At 44.2% G+C, this 17,811-nt stretch overlaps 1 protein-coding gene across 1 annotated transcript in view; it reads left to right on the plus strand.

The window, feature by feature from the left end:
- Positions 1 to 15,728, plus strand: part of SYTL4 (synaptotagmin like 4) — a 39,119-nt gene extending 23,391 nt beyond the window's left edge. The window contains exons 13-16 of the mRNA XM_036740146.1: positions 10,688 to 10,796; positions 11,138 to 11,237; positions 12,781 to 12,989; positions 13,844 to 15,728. Coding sequence (XP_036596041.1) covers positions 10,688 to 10,796; positions 11,138 to 11,237; positions 12,781 to 12,989; positions 13,844 to 13,992 — 567 coding nt within the window. The 3' untranslated portion in view covers positions 13,993 to 15,728. The remainder of the gene's footprint in view (positions 1 to 10,687; positions 10,797 to 11,137; positions 11,238 to 12,780; positions 12,990 to 13,843) is intronic.
- The last annotated feature ends 2,083 nt before the right edge of the window (positions 15,729 to 17,811 follow it).

Genomic DNA, 17,811 nt, shown 5'->3' on the forward strand with positions numbered 1-17,811 from the left:
ACAGTGGCCATGTCTGAGAGAGAGTACACATTCCTCACTCATATTTGCTCTCCCCACCCACCCCACGCCCCTCCACTCTAAGGTGAAGAGAGGTACATTTCCTCATCTCTTCTTCAGGGCCAGGATTGAGCATTACAATTTTATGGCATCTATTTTAATCATAGTGTTCTTTCTATCTGCATTATTATAGTAATGTTATGTAATGTAATCATCTTTCCCTCTCCTTTTCTTGCTTCCACTTCCTTCACTCTGTATCAGTTCATATGGGTCTTCTCACGATTCTCTGATTTCCTCGTATTTGTCATTTGTTACCACGCAGTTATATTCCATGACATTCCTATCTCACGGTTCATTCAGCTTTGCCCCAAGCAATGGTTGCCCACTTAGTTTTCAGCTTTGTGAGAAGCAACTCGATAGAAACTGCTTGTGTCTCAAGTCAGCTAAGTTTTGATTCAGAACTTCCAGGAGCCTCTACCAGATGTTGCTCATTCTTCTGAATGCAGTTGTCAGAGTTCTACTTCCCCCTTATGGTTTCTATATGTACTTGTGATTGCGTGTGCGTGTGTGTGTGTGTGTGTGTATGTGTATGTGTGTTGAGGTGTAGTTACCTCTTCAGGCCAGAATTGGGCTTTGAAAGACTTTGAACTTGAGTTAAAATATTTGGCAGCAATGGCCTTGTTCCTATTGAAGTTTTTTTCCTTGGGTTTAATATGATACGAATTGGGTTTTCTGTTAGACTACAGTGGCAGAAATTGTTAAAAACAATTTTTTTTTGGCCCAGACCCGTGATTTCCTCTGTGTGGGGAAATGCCTTCCACTGATGCAGATTGGTTGTAACTTAAAGCCTTTTTTTCTCAATTTTTAAACATTTTTATTTCAAGTTTTGAGTTCCAAAGTCTGTCTCTCCTTCCTCCCAAAGATGGTAAGCAATCAGATACAGGTTATACATGTGTAATTATGGAAAGCATTTCCATATTAGTCATTTAGTACAAGAAGACTCAAAGAAAGAAAAAAATGAAAGAAAGTGAAAAATAGCCTGCTTCAATTTGCATTCAAACAGTATCAGTCCTTTCTCTGGAGGCAGATAGCATTTTTACATTACGAGTCCTTTGGGATTGTCTCGGATCATTGTATTACTGAGAATAACTAAGTCATTCACAGTTCTTGATCAAACAATATTGCTGTTACTGTGTACAACATTCTTCTAGTTCTGTTCGCTTCACTATGTATTGGTTCATGTAAATCTTTCCAGGTTTTTCTGACAGCTTGTTTAGCCATTCCCCAATTTGATGGGCACCCCTTTAATTTCCAATTCTTAGCCACCACAAAAAAGAGCTGCTATAAATATTTTTGTACAAATATGTCCTTTTCCCCTTTTTTGGATGTCTTTGGGATATAGATCTAGCAGTGATGTTGCTGGATCAACTTTATAGCCCTTTGGGCATAGTTCTAAATTGCTCTCCAGAACGGTTGGATCAGTTCACAACTCCACCAACATTAGTGTCCCAGTTTTCCCACATCCCCTCCAACATCTAACATTTTCCTGTTTTTGTCATATCAGCCAATCTGATAGGCATGAGGTGGTACCTCAGAGTTGTTTTAATTTGCATTTCTCTAATCAATAGTGATTTAGACCATTTTTAATGTTAGTAACTAAACAGTTAGCTTTGATTTCTTTGTCCAGAAATTGCCTGTTCATATCCTTTGACCTTTTATCAATTGGAGAATGGCTCATATTTTTATAAATTTGACTTGAGAAAGGAGGTCTTTTTCAGAATTACTTGTTGCAAAATTTTTTCCAAGTTTTTTTGTTTTCCTTGTAATTTTGTTTGCATTGGTGTTGTTTGTGTAAAAACCTTTTAATTTTATATAATCAAAATTAGCTATTTTACATTTTGTAATGCTCTCTATATTTTCTTTGCTCCTAAAGTAACTTGCAGTCTTAGGAGAGCTGCCTGGGGCTCAGAGAGCTTATGTGACTTGCTCAGAGACACACAGCCAGTACACTTCAAAGGCAGGACTTGAATCCAGATTTTCCTGACTCCCAAGACTATACTATATTATGCTGCTCCTTAATTTAATAATAAATATATAAATATCTAACTGATTGATGATGCTTTGGAAATCCAAATTTTACCTCATTTTTTAAAAAAAAGCTTGTAGTGGGTGGAATTCATTCCACAAATCATAGGATTACATTCACTGGTACAACACTCCTCTTTTCTTCTTCCCTTCATGCCTCCCCCATATTTCTATTATAAAATGATGAGGTTGGGATGAAGAGGGGGGGAAGGGAATTGGCTGGTTAGGGTTGTATCAACAGCTAGGATCCAGGCCCAGGTAAATTGTTGTTTTTTTTTTAACTCTCCCCATGTTAAAAATAACTTCCTGATTTCAGGATCATATACCCATATACCTATTTCCTTTTAGTTTTTCTTTTTTTAAGTGCTATTTAAAAAAAATACATGCAAAACAAGTTTGTTTTAATTGTGGGTAGCAATTCAGACTCATCTGTAGATTGTCATAGGATACAGGGCATTTGAGTTTTCTCTTACTTCATTAGCTTCACTGTCTGTTATATAACTCCAGAGCTGGAAGAGCCCTTCCATATCACCTTGTCCCACCCTGTCATTTTACAGACAAGGAAACAACAATGAGGAGCTTTACAGGATACAAGATTCCTTCCTTCCTGTCTTCCTTCCTTCCTTCCTTCCTTCCTTCCTTCCTTCCTTCCTTCCTTCCTGTTCTGGTAAACCCAGTTTTACTTACATGTACCTGTATTACCTAAAGTTTGTTTTAAATTTTGGAATAAAATTTTCCCCCAAGAATTTGTTACCTCTTCCTCTCACTTTCCCCCTACCATTGAACAATAAAAAAAGAAAAAGAAGCCTTCATAACAAGTATGCATAATCTAGCCTAACAAACCTTGGTCCTGTCAAAAGATGTTACTTCTTGGTCTCACCTACTTCATCTCCAGTGCTCCAGAATTAAGGTTTAGCATTGCATCGCTCAGAGTTTTAAAGTCTTTCAAAGTTAGTTTTCTTCATATTGTTGTATAAATCGTTTTCCTGGTTCTACTCACTTCACTCTGCATTCTGTTTTCCTCTGAAACTGTCCATTTTGTCATTTCTTAGTGTACAATAATATTCCATTCTATTAATGAAGCCATAGTTTGCTTAGCCATTGCCTGATAGGTGGGCACCTCTTTGTTTTCAAAAAGAACCTTTGTAAATATCGTTGTATACATGAGAACTTTTCTTCTTTCTTTGACCACTTTGATCACATGTAAGTGGCATCACTGGGGCAAAGGGTACGCATAGTTTGGTAATAATTTTGGGGGCATGGCTCCAGATTGCTCTCTAGAGTGACTACAACAATAACCGCCAGTCAACAGTGTACCTGTTTACCCACATCCCCTCCAGCGTTTGTTGGTTTCTTCTTTGTTGGGTGGAGCCTCAGAGCTGCTTTCTGTAATTTACATTTTTCTGATTGTTAGTGATTGATGGTTATAAATAGCTTGGATTTCTTCCCTCGAGATTTACCTGTTGATACCCCTTGGCCACTCATCAATTGGGGAATACTTTTATTCTTATAAGTTTGAATCGATTTCTCATGTTCTCCATGGAAATGAGAACTCATGGAAGTGAGAAACTGGCTGGAATTTCCCCTCTCACTGCCCATGTAACTATTTTCTTTCTATTGTTGATTGTTTCGAATTTTAGGTTATCAAAATTGTCCATTTTTTTTATCTGTGATCCTCTTTAACTCTTCATTAGTCATGAACTCTCCTTCTCTCCATAGATCTGAAAGGTGGTTTTTCCCTTGCCCCTCTCATATCGAGGTCTTTTGTTCATTTGAAGCTTCATATCATATGATACAAAATGCAGGTCTGGCCCTAATTTCTGCTGGACTGCTTTCTAGTTTTCCCAGCAGATTTTGTTAAATTGACTCTTTACCCTAGTAGGTTGTGTCTTTGGGTTTAATCATATTTGACTGCTAGCTGTTTGCTTCTGTAGTTTGTACACCTAATCTGTTCCACTGATTTTTTTTTTAATTTAAATTTATTTATTTAACATATTTGGTTTTCAGCATTGATTTTCACAACAGTTTGAATTACAAATTTTCTCCCCATTTCTACCCTCCCCCCCACTCCAAGATGGCATATATTCTGGTTGCCCTGTTCCCCAGTCAGCCCTCCCCTCTATCACCCCCCTCCCCTCTCATCCCCTTTTCCCTTCCTTTCTTGTAGGGCAAGATAAATTTCCACGCCCCATTGCCTGTGTATCTTATTTTTTAGTTGCATGCCAAAAAAAAATTTTTTTTTGAACATCTGATTTTAAAACTTTGAGTTCCAAATTCTCTCCCCTCTTCCCTTCCCACCCACCCTCCCTAAGAAGGCAAACAATTCCACATAGGCATATCATTATGTAAAACCCTTCCACAAGACTCATGTTGTGAAAGGCTAACTACATTTTGCTCCTTCCCAACCCATCCCGCTTTATTGAATTTTCTCCCTTGACTCTGTCCCCTTTCCAAAGTGTTTGTTTTGATTACCTCCACCCCCATCTGCCCTCCCCTCCATCATCCCCCCCTTTTATTTTTTTTTTATCTTCCTCCCTCTTCTTTCCTGTGGGATAAGATACCCAACTGAGTATGTATGGTATTCCCCCTCAGGCCAAATCTGATGAGAGCAAGGTTCACTCATTTCCCCCTCACCTGCCCTCTCCCCTCCTCCCACAGAACTGCTTCCTTTTGCCACCTTTATGCTAGATAATCCACCCCATTCTATCTCTCCCTATCTCCCTCTCTCAGTATGTTGCTCTTTCATCCCTTAATTTCATTTTATTTCTTTTAGATATCTTCCCTTCATCTTCAACTCACCCTGTGTCTGCTCTCTCTCTATTACATATATATATGTATATATATAAACACATATATATATACACATACATACACATACATACATATACACATAGATATATACATACATACACATTCACTTATATATATACATAAACATATTTATATATATATATATGCATATTCCCTTCAACTACCCTAATACTGAGGTCTCATGAATCATACACGTCATCTTTCCATGTAGGAATGTAAACAAAACAGTTCAACTTTAGTAAGTCCCTTGCAATTTCCATTTCTTGATTACCTTTTCATGCTTCTCTTGATTCTTGTGTTTGAAAGTCAAATTTTCTATTCAGTTCTGGTCTTTTCACTGAGAAAGCTTGAAAGTCCTCTATTTTATTGAAAATCCATATTTTGCCTTGGAACATGATACTCAGTTTTGCTGGGTAGGTGATTCTAGGTTTTAATCCTAGCTCCATTGACCTCCGGAATATCGCATTCCAAGCCCTTCGATCTCTTAATGTAGAAGCTGCCAGATCTTGGGTTGTTCTGATTGGGTTTCCACAATACTCAAATTGTTTCTTTCTGCCTGCTTGCAGTATTTTCTCCTTGATCTGGGAGCTCTGGAATTTGGCGACAATATTCCTAGGAGATTTCTTTTTGGGATATATTTGAGGAGGCGATCGATGGATTCTTTCAATTTCTATTTTGCCCTGTGGCTCTAGAATATCAGGGCAGTTCTCCTTGATAATTTCTTGAAAGATGGTATCTAGGCTCTTTTTTTGATCATGGCTTTCAGGTAGTCCAATAATTTTTAAATTATCTCTCCTGAATCTATTTTCCAGGTCAGTGGTTTTTCCAAGGAGATATTTCACATTGTCTTCCATTTTTTCATTCCTTTGGTTCTGTTTTATAATATCCTGATTTCTCATAAAGTCACTAGCTTCCACTTGCTCCAATCTAATTTTTAAAGTAGTATTTTCTTCAGTGGTCTTTTGGACCTCCTTTTCCATTTGGCTAATTCTGCCTTTCAAGGCATTCTTCTCCTCATTGGCTTTTTGGAGCTCTTTTGCCATTTGAGTTAGTCTGTTTTTTAAGGTGTTGTTTTCTTCAGTGTATTTTTCAGTATTTTTTGGGTCTCCTTTAGCAAGTCATTGACTTGTTTTTCATGGTTTTCTCGCATCCTTCTCATTTCTCTTCCCAATTTTTCCTCTACTTCTCTAACTTGCTTTTCCAAATCCTTTTTGAGTTCTTCTATGGCCTGGGGCTAGTTCATGTTTTCCTTGGAGGCTTTTGTTGTAGGCTCTATGACTTTGTTGTCTTCTTTAGGCTGTATGTTTTGGTCTTCTTTGTCACCAAAGAAAGAATCCAAAGTCTGAGACTGAATCTGGGCGCGTTTTCGCTGCCTGGCCATATTCCCAACCGACTAACTTGACCCTTGAGTTTTTCAGTGGGGTATGACTGCTTGTAGACTAACGAGTTCTGTGTTCCACGTTTGGGGGGGAGGTGCCAGCTCTGTCAGACCCGCACTACTCCTTCCCCAAGAACCCCCAGCCCGGGCTGGGCTTAGATCTTCAGCAGGCTGTTGCACTCCTGCTCTGATCCGCCACTTAATTCCTCCCACCAGGTGGGCCTGGGGCCAGAAGCAACAGCAGCTGTAGCTGCCCCACCTCCACTGCCCTGGGGGCAGTGGCCAAACCTCGAACTCCTTCCACTCCCGCAGCTTTTCCCACTAACCTTCTCTGCAGTCTTTGGTGTTTGTGGGTCGAGGGGTCTGGTAACTGCCGCAGCTCACATATTCAGGGCGCTAGGGGCCCCATCCGCCCGACTCCAAGTTTGGTTGTTCCATGCTGCTCAGGCTGGGCTCTGCTCCACTCCATTCCCAGCTCCCAGCTCCGTGTGGGATAGACCTCACCCAGAGACCATCCAGGCTGTCCTGGGCTGGAGCCCTGCTTCCCTCTGCTGTTCTGTGGGTTCTGCCGTTCTAGAATTGGTTCAGAGCCATTTTTTATAGGTTTTTGGAGGGACTCGGTACGGAGCTCACTCTAGTCCCTGCTTACCAGCTGCCATCTTGGCTCCGCCCCCCCTCCTGTTCCACTGATTTAACTCTCTCTTTTTTAACCAGGACCAAATTATTTGAATGACTATGGCTTTTTTTTGGATGTATTGCTTTTGTTACTTTCCTTGAGATTCTTGACCTTTTGTTCCTCTAGAAAAATTTCACTATTATCTTTTCTAGCTCTATAAAATCTTTCCTTTTTATTTTTCACTTAAACTAAAAGTCATGGTTTAGCAGAATAGTCAATAAATATATATGGGCGGCTGGGCTACAGAGTGGTTAGAGTGCTAAGAGTGCTAGGCCTGGAGTCAGGAAGACCTGAGTTCAAATCCAGCCTCAAACACTTGGTAGGTGTGTAACCCTGGACAAGTCACTTCACCCTCTTTGCCTCAGTTTGCTAATCTATAAAATAAACTGGAGAAAGAAATGGCAAACCACTCCAGTATCTTTGCCAAGAAAACCCCAGAAATGTCACAAAGAATCAGACATTACTGAACAGTAACAATAAAATTGTAAACATATTTACCTGTGGAGGTGCTGCTTTAAACAGAACTCCATCTTCCTGCCTTCCTCTTCTCCCTTTTTTTTATAAATATAAATATCAAAACAATCCTGAACATACTTTTTTGATACTATTAACAGTTGGTGCCCATACTCTTCAAAACTTAAGTAAAATTGGCAATAGTATTTATTGTAACTGCTACTTTAAACAATTGAAATTCTAGCTCTTTCCCTAGGCAAGATGGCTACAGAATGGCTTTTCCATTTTGGGAAATTCAGTTTCCAAAACATCTTCAACTTTCAGATGCCATATTTTCATAGTTTGTCCTAGGCCCAGCAGTCATGCCTATCTACCTTGTAAGAGTCATTTCATCATCTTTAACTACTCCTCATTGGTCTTCTTCAGGGTCTTCTAACAATTGAAAATTATGCAGAACTTTAATTCCTAGAGAAACTGCCAGATTCTTTCACTACCTTGTATGAAGCATACCTAGATGGTCAGAAGCAATTTTCTAAAAATCTTTTAATGTTCTTCCTCTTGGAGGCAGGGACTGTTTGGTTTGTCTAGCCCAGGACCTGGAACGTAGTCACTGCTTAATAAATCCTTGTTCAATTGAATTGGCTACTATTCCCCAGTAGATCAATGGTCAAAGGATATGAACAGGAAATTACCAAAGGAAGAAATATAAGGTACGAATGCTCCAAATCACTAATAATTAGAGAAAGAAAACTAAAGCAATCCTGAAGTTCCACCACATGCCCACCAGACTGGCAAAGATGACACATGAAGAAAATAACAAATGTTGGAAGGACTTCAGAAAGAAAGGCACATGAATGTTCTGTTGGGACAGGTGTTAGTTGGTCCAGTCAATCTGGAATTATGCCCCCCATATCCCTAAATGGTGCCTGTCCTTTGACCCAGAAACACCTCTATTAGGTCTCTGCCCCAAAGAGATCAAAGAAAGAATAAGATTCATATGTACGTAAATACTTATAGCACCTGATTTTGGTGTAGCAAAGAACTGGAAATTAAATGAGTGTCATCCATTGGGCCATGGTGAATAAATTACAGTAATATTGAATGCCCTGGGCAAGTCATTTAACCTCTCTCAGCCACAGTTTCCTCAACAGTATAGTGGGGATACTAATAGCACATACCACACACGACTGCTGTGAGGATCAAACCTTTCAATGCTCTGTGGATCTTTGTAGTTATGACAGAAAGGGTGATGGTTTCAGAGAGACTTAAAGACAATGTGATGAGGACCAGTGATAGAGTGAGCTTCCCCACTTCTGGACAGAGAGTGAGAGAATCGAAATGCAGAACAAGACTTACGTTTTTGGAACATTGCCAATGTGGAAATTTGTTCTCATTCTCTCTCTTTGTCTCTCCGTCTCTGTCTCTCTTTCTCTCTCTCTCTCCTCCCCCTCCCTCCCTCCCTCCCTCTCTCTCTCTATGTCTCTCTGTCTTTCTCTGTCTCTGTCTCTGTCTCTTTCTCTCTCTCTCTCTCCCCTCCTCCCTCCTTCCCTCCCTCCCTCTCTCTGTCTATGTCTCTCTGTCTTTCTCTGTCTCTGTCTCTGTCTCTCTTTCTCTCTCTCTCTCTCTCCCCCCCTCCCTCCCTCCCTCCCTCTCTCTATGTCTCTCTGTCTTTCTCTGTCTCTGTCTCTCTCTCTTTCTCTCTCTCTCTCCCCCCACCTCCCTCCCTCCCTCCCTCTCTCTCTCTATGTCTCTCTGTCTTTCTCTGTCTCTGTCTCTCTTTCTCTCTCTCTCTCCCCCCCTCCCTCCTTCCCTCTCTCTCTCTATGTCTCTCTGTCTTTCTCTGTCTCTATCTCTTTCTCTCTCTCTCCCCCTCCCTCCCTCCCTCTCTCTCTCTATGTCTCTCTGTCTTTCTCTGTCTCTCTGTCTCTCTGTCTCTGTCTCTCTGTCTCTCTCTCTCTCTCTCTCTCTGTGTCTCTCTTTCTTTCTCTCCCCCTCCCTCCCTCTCTCTCTCTCTCTCTCTATGTCTCTCTGTCTTTCTCTGTCTCTCTGTCTCTGTCTCTCTGTCTCTCTCTCTCTCTGTGTCTCTCTTTCTTTCTCTCCCCCTCCCTCCCTCTCTCTCTCTCTCTCTCTCTATGTCTCTCTGTCTTTCTCTGTCTCTGTCTCTCTCTTTCTCTCTGCATTGCAGGGGTTTTGTTTTTCTTTCTTTTCCATAGGGGTGGGGGTGGGATGGGGGGAGGGCAAAGGGAACTATAGATTGGCTGCAAAAAAAGGAATAAAGAAAAGAGAACCATTGAATTACTTTGAAATATACAGACAAAAGGAAGGCCAGAAAAAATCACAGACAAGTAGGACAGTTTTGAAAGTCATATGTTGAATTTCTTGAAAGAAAGGCAGACTGTACCTAACTGATATGCATAGTTTCGTGTGTAAACCTCTTTCTGTTCTCCTATGTAGGTGGAAATGACCATTTTACTTGGTCTATCTATATTCAGAACAAAGAAACTAAAAGGAACTGAATCAGCTGTTAATCCCATGCCATCTAAGGGCTCTGTCCTAACTGGAGTCTCGTTCGTGGGTAGATAGGAAGGAGAACTGACCCAGACAGAGCCCCTGGTGAAGCCCTCTCTACCTCTGACCCCAGCCCCAAATTGAGTAGAAATGCTTTCTGTGATGTGGAATTCCACATTGGTGGCTGATGAGGCAGGGAGGGACACAGACCAAAATGGCTGAAAGGCTTTTTGTTAAGTCTTTTCTGGCTTTTAACAAGCTCCCTCTTCTGGACTCTGAAGAGTTTCTTAAGCAAGTAGCTTGTATGGCAATCAACTCCTTGGGTGCCAACAGGAGCCCCTGCTCTTGGGGGCTTAGTGGGCCTCTCTGCTTGAGGATATTGGAGCACATAGTAGGCACTTAGGAACATACGGCTATGGATTCAGAGCTGAAAGGGATCTTAGAGGTCATCTAGGCCAACCTTCTCTTTTCATAAATGAGGAGGCCCAGGAAGGTTACTTGGGTAAGAAGTAACAAAGCTGGTATATGATCTCCATTGGTTGGATTTCAAATCCAGCGTTGTTTCTGCCATGCCATGCTGATTCCCTTAATAAATGTTTGTTGAAGTGTTCAGAATTCAGTGTGTGTATTCCCAGGGCAGCATGGATAGTGGGCAGAGCAGGAGGGCCCTTTGTTGCTGTGCCTCTGCTTTCTCTAAAGAAGCAGCACCACCCCAGCAGGTTGTATATTATGGGATGTTGAAGGCCCGGAGTGACTTGGGGGGCTCCCTTGTGTTTCAGATCAGCGCTGAGGCCCTGGCCAGCATCCTGCCGCAGAAGGGCGAGTTGGTAGTTTCATTGAAGTATATCCCAGCCTCCAAACTGCCTGTTGCTGGAGACCACAAAAAGAGTAAGCATCCTCTGAAGCACTTGGCTGTAATTATTTCAGTTTTGTCCAGAACACCAAATGCCTTGCTTATGAGGCTTTGCCTAGCATCTTGGAGGGGAAGGGTGGTCCTAGTAATGGTGAGCTGCTAGGCTTCCTGGGGGAGATTAGAGTTAGATGTTAAGGTTGGCCATCTAAGGAGGCTCCCAGCCTCAGGCAGATTTTCCTGGATCTCATTCCTAGGAGGGGGTCCTTGTTCTGTCTCTGGAGATGCCAGTTACTCGAAACTGAATTTGATTTGGGTTCGGTCGTGGCCACTGCTGGATGCTAGAGAACATGCTTACTGTGGCTAGTCTCCTTTCCAGGCAAAGGTGGAGATGGAGGAGAACTCCAGGTGTGGATCAAAGAAGCCAAGAATCTGCCCGCTGCCAAATCTGGGGGCACCTCGGACAGCTTTGTCAAAGGGTGAGTCTTTAGCCAAGTTGGCCCTAACTAGTGGCAGGTTGAGGAGGCCAAGAAAGAGGACATTCCCTGGAATTCTGTCCTTAGCTTCCCCCTGGCCTTGTCCGCCCAGCTTGGATTTTGGGGACATTTAACAATTGACACCGTCATCACCGTTATTTTTTGATCCAGCCCTGTGTAGGAAACTCTCTGAAAGGAAACTCCTTTTAACCATGTAGATTGGCAAGGATTCTGACCTGGGGTCTGTGAACTTGTTGTAAAGAATATTTGCATTGAACTGCAATTTCAACATAATTCGTTTCCTTTGGAATCCCATGCATTTGAAACCATTATTCTGAGAAGGAAAGGGTCCATAACTCCAAAGGGGTTGGGTCCCTGAGACCAAAAAGGTGAAGCACCCCTGCTTCAGTGGGCCGTCTGTAGCACTATCCAGGGCTACAAGCCAGTGGGTATTAGAGGTGGAATTTGGTCCCAGTTCTCTGACTTCATGGGCAGCCCTCTCTTGCTACCATACGCTAGCCTTTTCAGGTTGGCAGAATGCTTTCTAGACATACTCTGAGCTTTACACGATAGTCTTAGGAGAGGAAGGGGCTCTAATCACCCTCATTTGGGAGGGCCTGGGGGGGCTTGTGCCCTCTGCTGCTGCTTCCTTGTGGCATGGTGGTGAGATTCTTGAAGGTGTCTTCAAGACCTTGGTGGGTCTTACCAAGGGGAAAAGGTTTCAAGGAGGAATATGGAGATGCCAAGTGTGCAGAGGGTGCCTCATGACCAGGTTGGCCAAAGGGTGGTGACAAACAGCTCTTAGAAACTCTCTCTTGAGTCATAGAGGGCTGAGGTCTGGGTGAAAGGGGCACTTATGCTCAGATAAGCCTCCAGTTAATCATATGAAATAGCAATGCCCCCTCTCCTTCCCCTTCCTCCAACACATGGCATCTCCAGCATTTGGAAGTTACCAATAAGGTAGCCCCATTTAATGGAATAACAGACTGCCAGCATGGTCCAAGCCCTGGATCTCCCTTCTGACCCAGCTCCAATGTCGATTGGTACCTGTGAAGTTCTTTAATAAGCCATGTCAGATTAGACATAGGGCTTTCGCTAAGACCTGGCCCATCCCTGCCCCGTCACTCCGTTCGTTTTCTGTGACACATTTATTAGCCTGAGAGGCAGCATGGTGTATCAGATACAGACTGGGCTTTGGAGTCGTGAAGACCAGCATGGGCTGGTAACTTAACCCCTTTCTATCCTGGTTTCCTCATCTGTTTAAAACAATGGGGAGAATATCCTACCTTACCTCCTTGGGCTATTGTGTGGATAACGCTTGGCCAAACCTTAAAATGCCATCAAGATGTTAATGGTTATTATTATAAGCAGTGGTAGAAGAAAGTGAACAGAAAACAAGGAGCAGGGGACTGGGCCTGTCGGGGTTATCAGAGTGGGGCTCCACTTTTAAGGCCAGGCCAGTAGGAAGGAGGAACTTGGCCATTAAATGTGGCCAGCTTGGTGAGAGTGGCCATTTCCCTCTCTCACTTCCCTTCCTGTTGTTCAGTTACCTCCTTCCTATGAGGAACAAGACCAGCAAGCGCAAGACTCCGGTGGTGAAGAAGAGCTTGAACCCCCACTACAATCACACATTCATATACTCTGGAGTAAAGCTGGAGGACCTGCAGCACATGTGCCTGGAGCTGACCGTGTGGGATCGGGAGCCCTTGGCCAGCAATGATTTCCTGGGAGGAATCAGGCTGGGTGTTGGCACTGGTAAGATCACCATGCTCCCTGTGCCTCCCCGCCCCCAACCCCTTGCAGTTTCTGAAGACTGACATCCATATGTATGTGATGGCTTGGAGACTCTCCCTTCCTTAGCTTGGGTTCTTGTGCTCTCCCTTTCATAGAAGATCTGTTTTTCAAGGATCAGGGGGTCCGAGGAGGCTTAAGGGAAGAGTAAGTTGAATCTCTGCTGTACTCTAGCAGTAATAACTGCACCCTCCCCACCCCACCCCCCATCTTCTTTCTACCTGACCTCAGAGTCCTCAGCTTAGAGCAGAAGGGAATGCTCTTTCCCTTGAGCCAAGTTGACTCCTGTGGGAGAGCTGTGGTTTGGCCATGAAGTTTCAGTGGCCAGTTTTGTTTAGTGTCTTGGGTCTAGACCTGCCTGCAATTTCAATGGCGTGGGGAATTCTCTGCCATAGAATCTCTGTCCACTGAGGCGTCTTGGCAGCTTATTTATATATCAGAGCCTGGTGCACTCAGACATTGTGATTTGCCCATGGTCACATAGCTAGTATGTGTCAGAAGAAGGACTTGAACCTGAGTCTTCCTGGCTTCCCAGACTGGTCCTCCATCCACTGCCCTATGCAGCCTTTCGTCATGGCTGGTTATCTGGAACAACAGTCTCCGAGCTAGATATTCTTCCATGATGCAATGGGCACCAGAGTCCTAATGTCAATTTGGGAATCCCTTTCTCCTGAGCCAAAGACATGGATGAAGTATCTTTGACTACTCTAGGTAATTGTTTATATCAGTCCCTCTTAGTAAGAGAGGCTCTTCTCTGAGGCATGCCATCTCCCCAGGACACCCTTGTGGAATCTCATTTGGTAACTCTCTCTTTTCAGGCATCAGTAACGGGGAGATGGTTGACTGGATGGACTCTGCTGGGGAAGAAGTGAGTCTATGGCAGAAGATGCGTCAGTACCCAGGCTCCTGGGCAGAAGGGACCCTGCAGCTCCGTCCCACCATGGCCAGGCAGAAGCTGGGATCCTGAGCGTTGGCTCTCCCTGGAGCTGCAGGAGCACCAGCTGGGTCAAGCTAGAGGAAGTAGAGGCAGGATTCACAGTGCCTCGTTACATATACAGATGTGCGCTTGTGTGTGTATGTGTGCATGTTCCTGTGCGTGTGTGTACACAGCTGGGCTCTCTGTGTGGCTCGCCATCCTGCAGTGAAGGGGGACTGTTGTCACCTTTTAGACCAATCCCGGTACTATGGGTTTATTCTTGGTCAGTGTTTGTGCCTGTGTTTAGTCTGACCGTGTTTGTTTTTCTTCTTGCAGATTCCATCCTGACCCATCCATTTTGGGTCAGGGTTAAATGTAGTGTTTGAGAGCTTGAAACCACCAAGTTTTTCATCCTCTTCTACTCTCTCCCAGCTCCCTGAGAGTTCACGACCTCCTGAGCCTTAGCTCTGCCCCCTGTTTGTGTAGGTTCTGAGGTACTTGTATCTCTTGCCCAAGGCTGCCAGGGACAGGAAAAGGTGGAAGAAGTGAGAACAAAAGCATCAAGTTCATCTCCTTGGGAGATGAAGGAACTCCCTCCCTAGTACTCAGTAAGGCAGCTGGCCTCCTTCACATTTCAGCCTGTTTTCAGTTCCTCTTCTGGTCAGACAGGAGAGGTTTTTTTTGGGGGGGCACTCATTGCTTTTCTTCCCTTTAAAGAGGTTCCCCCAATTTGACCCCCCCAAACTCTAGTTGAATGTCCAGTTTCCCCTTTGGGTACCTTGGAATGGTGATCAAATTGGTTTTTTTCCTTAGTGTGTACAGCACTGCTAGGGACCTGGGATATAAGTTTATGTCAGAGACCTTGGGCTCAAGAAGCTAGCCATCTAATGGGGAGAGATGGCAATGGGCTGAATGACCAATATCTGGGAGAACAGCTTCAAAGAAAAGAGAGATCCAGGCAAACTGTTCTGGGCCTGGGGGTTAGGGAAGGCTTTGTGAATGACTTGGCTCCCAAGTTGGGTCTCCAGGGAAAGCTGAGCCTCCTGCCAACAAATGGGGGCAGGAGGGCTAGTCCATTTGAGGTATAGAGGATGGTCTAAGCTTAGATATGGAGATAGACAAAGACAGGACAAGACCAGGTTCCTTGAGATCCTTATCATCCCAAGGGGCTCTGGTTTTCAGAGCCAGGCTTTTAAGGTCTAAAGCCTTTAATCCAGTAGTCTTAAATATAGCCAGCATATTTTGTTCTCCTAAGTAGGAGCTTAAACATTGTCCCAGAATTTTCTGACTCAGGACTACCCCCCCACATCCACGCACTCATTCTGAGCTTTCACACAAGCATAACAGGTATGGTAGAGCCCTTAAGGCCTCCACTGACCAGCAGTGGATGCATTGATTCCTAAAGTGAGCCCAGGCCTCGTGCAGGGCCTGGGTATGGGTTCTCTGAGTTTAGGTCTAGTGGCTGGGAATGAATTCTCTAATGCTTGCTCAGCCTGTTCCACACTGACAAGATTTCTTACCTCCCCCCCGCCCCCCATTACAAATGCACTCACCTATATAAAGTTGTTTGCAAAAGGAGCTGCATTGGAGAGGAAAACAACTTTCTCTGGAGCACACCCCAGCAGCTGCTTTTGCCTAGCTGGCTGAAGAAATCTGTGTTGTAGGGAGGAATTGGATGGAAGTGACATCTAGCTTTATCAGTTTGGTTTCATAGTGGGAAGGGGAGAGCCCTGGCTCCAATTTGGTGTGTTGCTGTCTGCCCTTTGGAAAGTTTTCTTTTGTTTTAATAAAGCTTTATTACTTGCCTTTGTTCATTCTCTTGATCCCGACTGGGGTGCCTCAACATCCTTGCTGCCTCTTCTGTCTGGCTGGGAGGGTGGCACATGCCCTTCTGATCACCCAGCCCTTCCTCCTTCAGTGTCCCTCAGCGCCACTCTGCAGTGTTTCGCTAAATCACAGAGTGTCAGAGCTGGAAGGTTCTCAAAACTCTCTAGGCTGGAGCATACCCAAGTAAGAATCCTCTCTTCACTTTAGCTCCCCAATACTGATTCCCATCATCACATACCAAACATTTCCAGCCGTCCTTAAATGTAGCCACCGCCTCTCCTCTCCAAAGTGGCAATGACGTGTGTTTCACTGTTCTCGGCAGGACAGCCGGGGCTTGATGTGGGGGGAGAGGGGGGATGGGAAGTGAGAGTCTGCTAATCTACTCTGAGCTCTCTGGGAGACCACAGTTGGGTTTCTTTCCCTCTCATCCTGCCAGTTCACCAGGGCTAGCTCAACTTTTAGAGGAACAGAATACGGTTACACATAGCACATGCAAAGAGTGACCCTCGAGCCCCAGACAAAGCTTCTGTGGTTTGGGATCAGGGACGACACGATTTGATAACATTCAATGGAAAGGAATGAGTCAACTCAAACATCTCAAATTACTATTTAATATACCAAGTCGAACAAGCCAAAGGTTTCCAATACTACCCAGTCAATTTCTTAACTTATAGATCTGTGTATGACATACATTGGTATTGAGTGTGCATGGGGATAGGGTTAGGTTTATGGCTTGGTTCTAGGCCTGGCTCTTTGGTGCTGTCTTGGAGAGCCAGCCAGGGGTAGCAGAAAGCACTGGAGTTAGGAGACCTGGGTTCAAATTCGGTCATAATATAGGCACGGCAAATCGCTTAACTTCCTGGTACCTGTTTCTACTCTTCTGTCAAACTGGGATTCTGCATTTCCTGCTTCATAGGTTTGTAGGAGGAAAGGCTCAGCGAACCTTAAAGCCAACCGTCCTGTGTGAAGTACCTGATGATAACAGCACTTTTGGAAAGAGAGCTGGGTTGGACCCTATGGCTCCCCACCAGAGGACTGGGGATTTTAAAAATGCATTTGGATGACATTTCAAGGGAGGATTTGACCAACTGTCAGCCAAAGGCTACAGCAGGACTGAGGCGATCTTCTTGGGGTAATCGAAGCATTGCCTGCAACGAAGCACTATTGCTTTGTAATACCTTTTCCTCCTTAGGGAAGAGTAAGGCTTGGGCCTATGAATGTTGATTAGGGAACCACCCCGTGAAAGTGGCTTCAATCAGCTACTGGGTGGGACTCAGTCCTGTTATGCTGTTTAGCTTCTGGGACTTAAGACATACTGTGCAGCTCTGCTACATGCCAGGGCGTTGCTCTTGCTCACGCTCTGACCCTGACCTTCAGAACTGGAAGGTCCAGTCTTTCTGGATGTTTTCCACGAGGAGCTCACTCGCACTTTGCATTCTAAGACAGAACCTGCCCACTTCCTTTCACTGAGTTGGTGCCTTTGCTCCGACCTTTTAAGCTCTCTTACCCAGCCCATTGTTACATTCTACCCAGCAACTACTTAGCTTTGTTGGATTTTAAAATAAGGTTTCTCTTAAACTCTTGTGTAAATAGTACTTTCTGCTTTCCTGGCTTAGGGCAAGGAGCCTGTGTTCCCTGCCCATTAGGCAAAGACCAGAATTTGACTTTTTCCCCACCCCATGTGTATACTTTTTGGATCCTCGAGTCATACTCCAGGGCCCTGCTTTGAGCAATAAATATCCTAAGTTAAAGTTATGCTGAACTTCCCCCTGCTCCCTGAGGCCACCTTGGGACATGTGTCTGTGTTGAAAGCCAGGCTATTGGTGCTGTCAGCTTTGTTTGACAAGTGGGGTCTTGGCTTGGCCAATAAGTCCTGCCACCTTGCCTTCAGGTGCCCATTCAAATCAAATAAGGGCACTAAAGGAGAAGGCTCCTGATTACCTGGTGTGTTATTGGGCTTTGAGCTGGGATAGAAATGAAGTAAAGGGTCTGAGCAGCAACAGGAGAGAACTCCCCACACAGCCTCAGTGAATGGAGCTGAGC

This window comes from Trichosurus vulpecula, chromosome X (assembly GCF_011100635.1).
Source record: "Trichosurus vulpecula isolate mTriVul1 chromosome X, mTriVul1.pri, whole genome shotgun sequence".
Lineage (NCBI taxonomy): Eukaryota > Metazoa > Chordata > Mammalia > Diprotodontia > Phalangeridae > Trichosurus > Trichosurus vulpecula.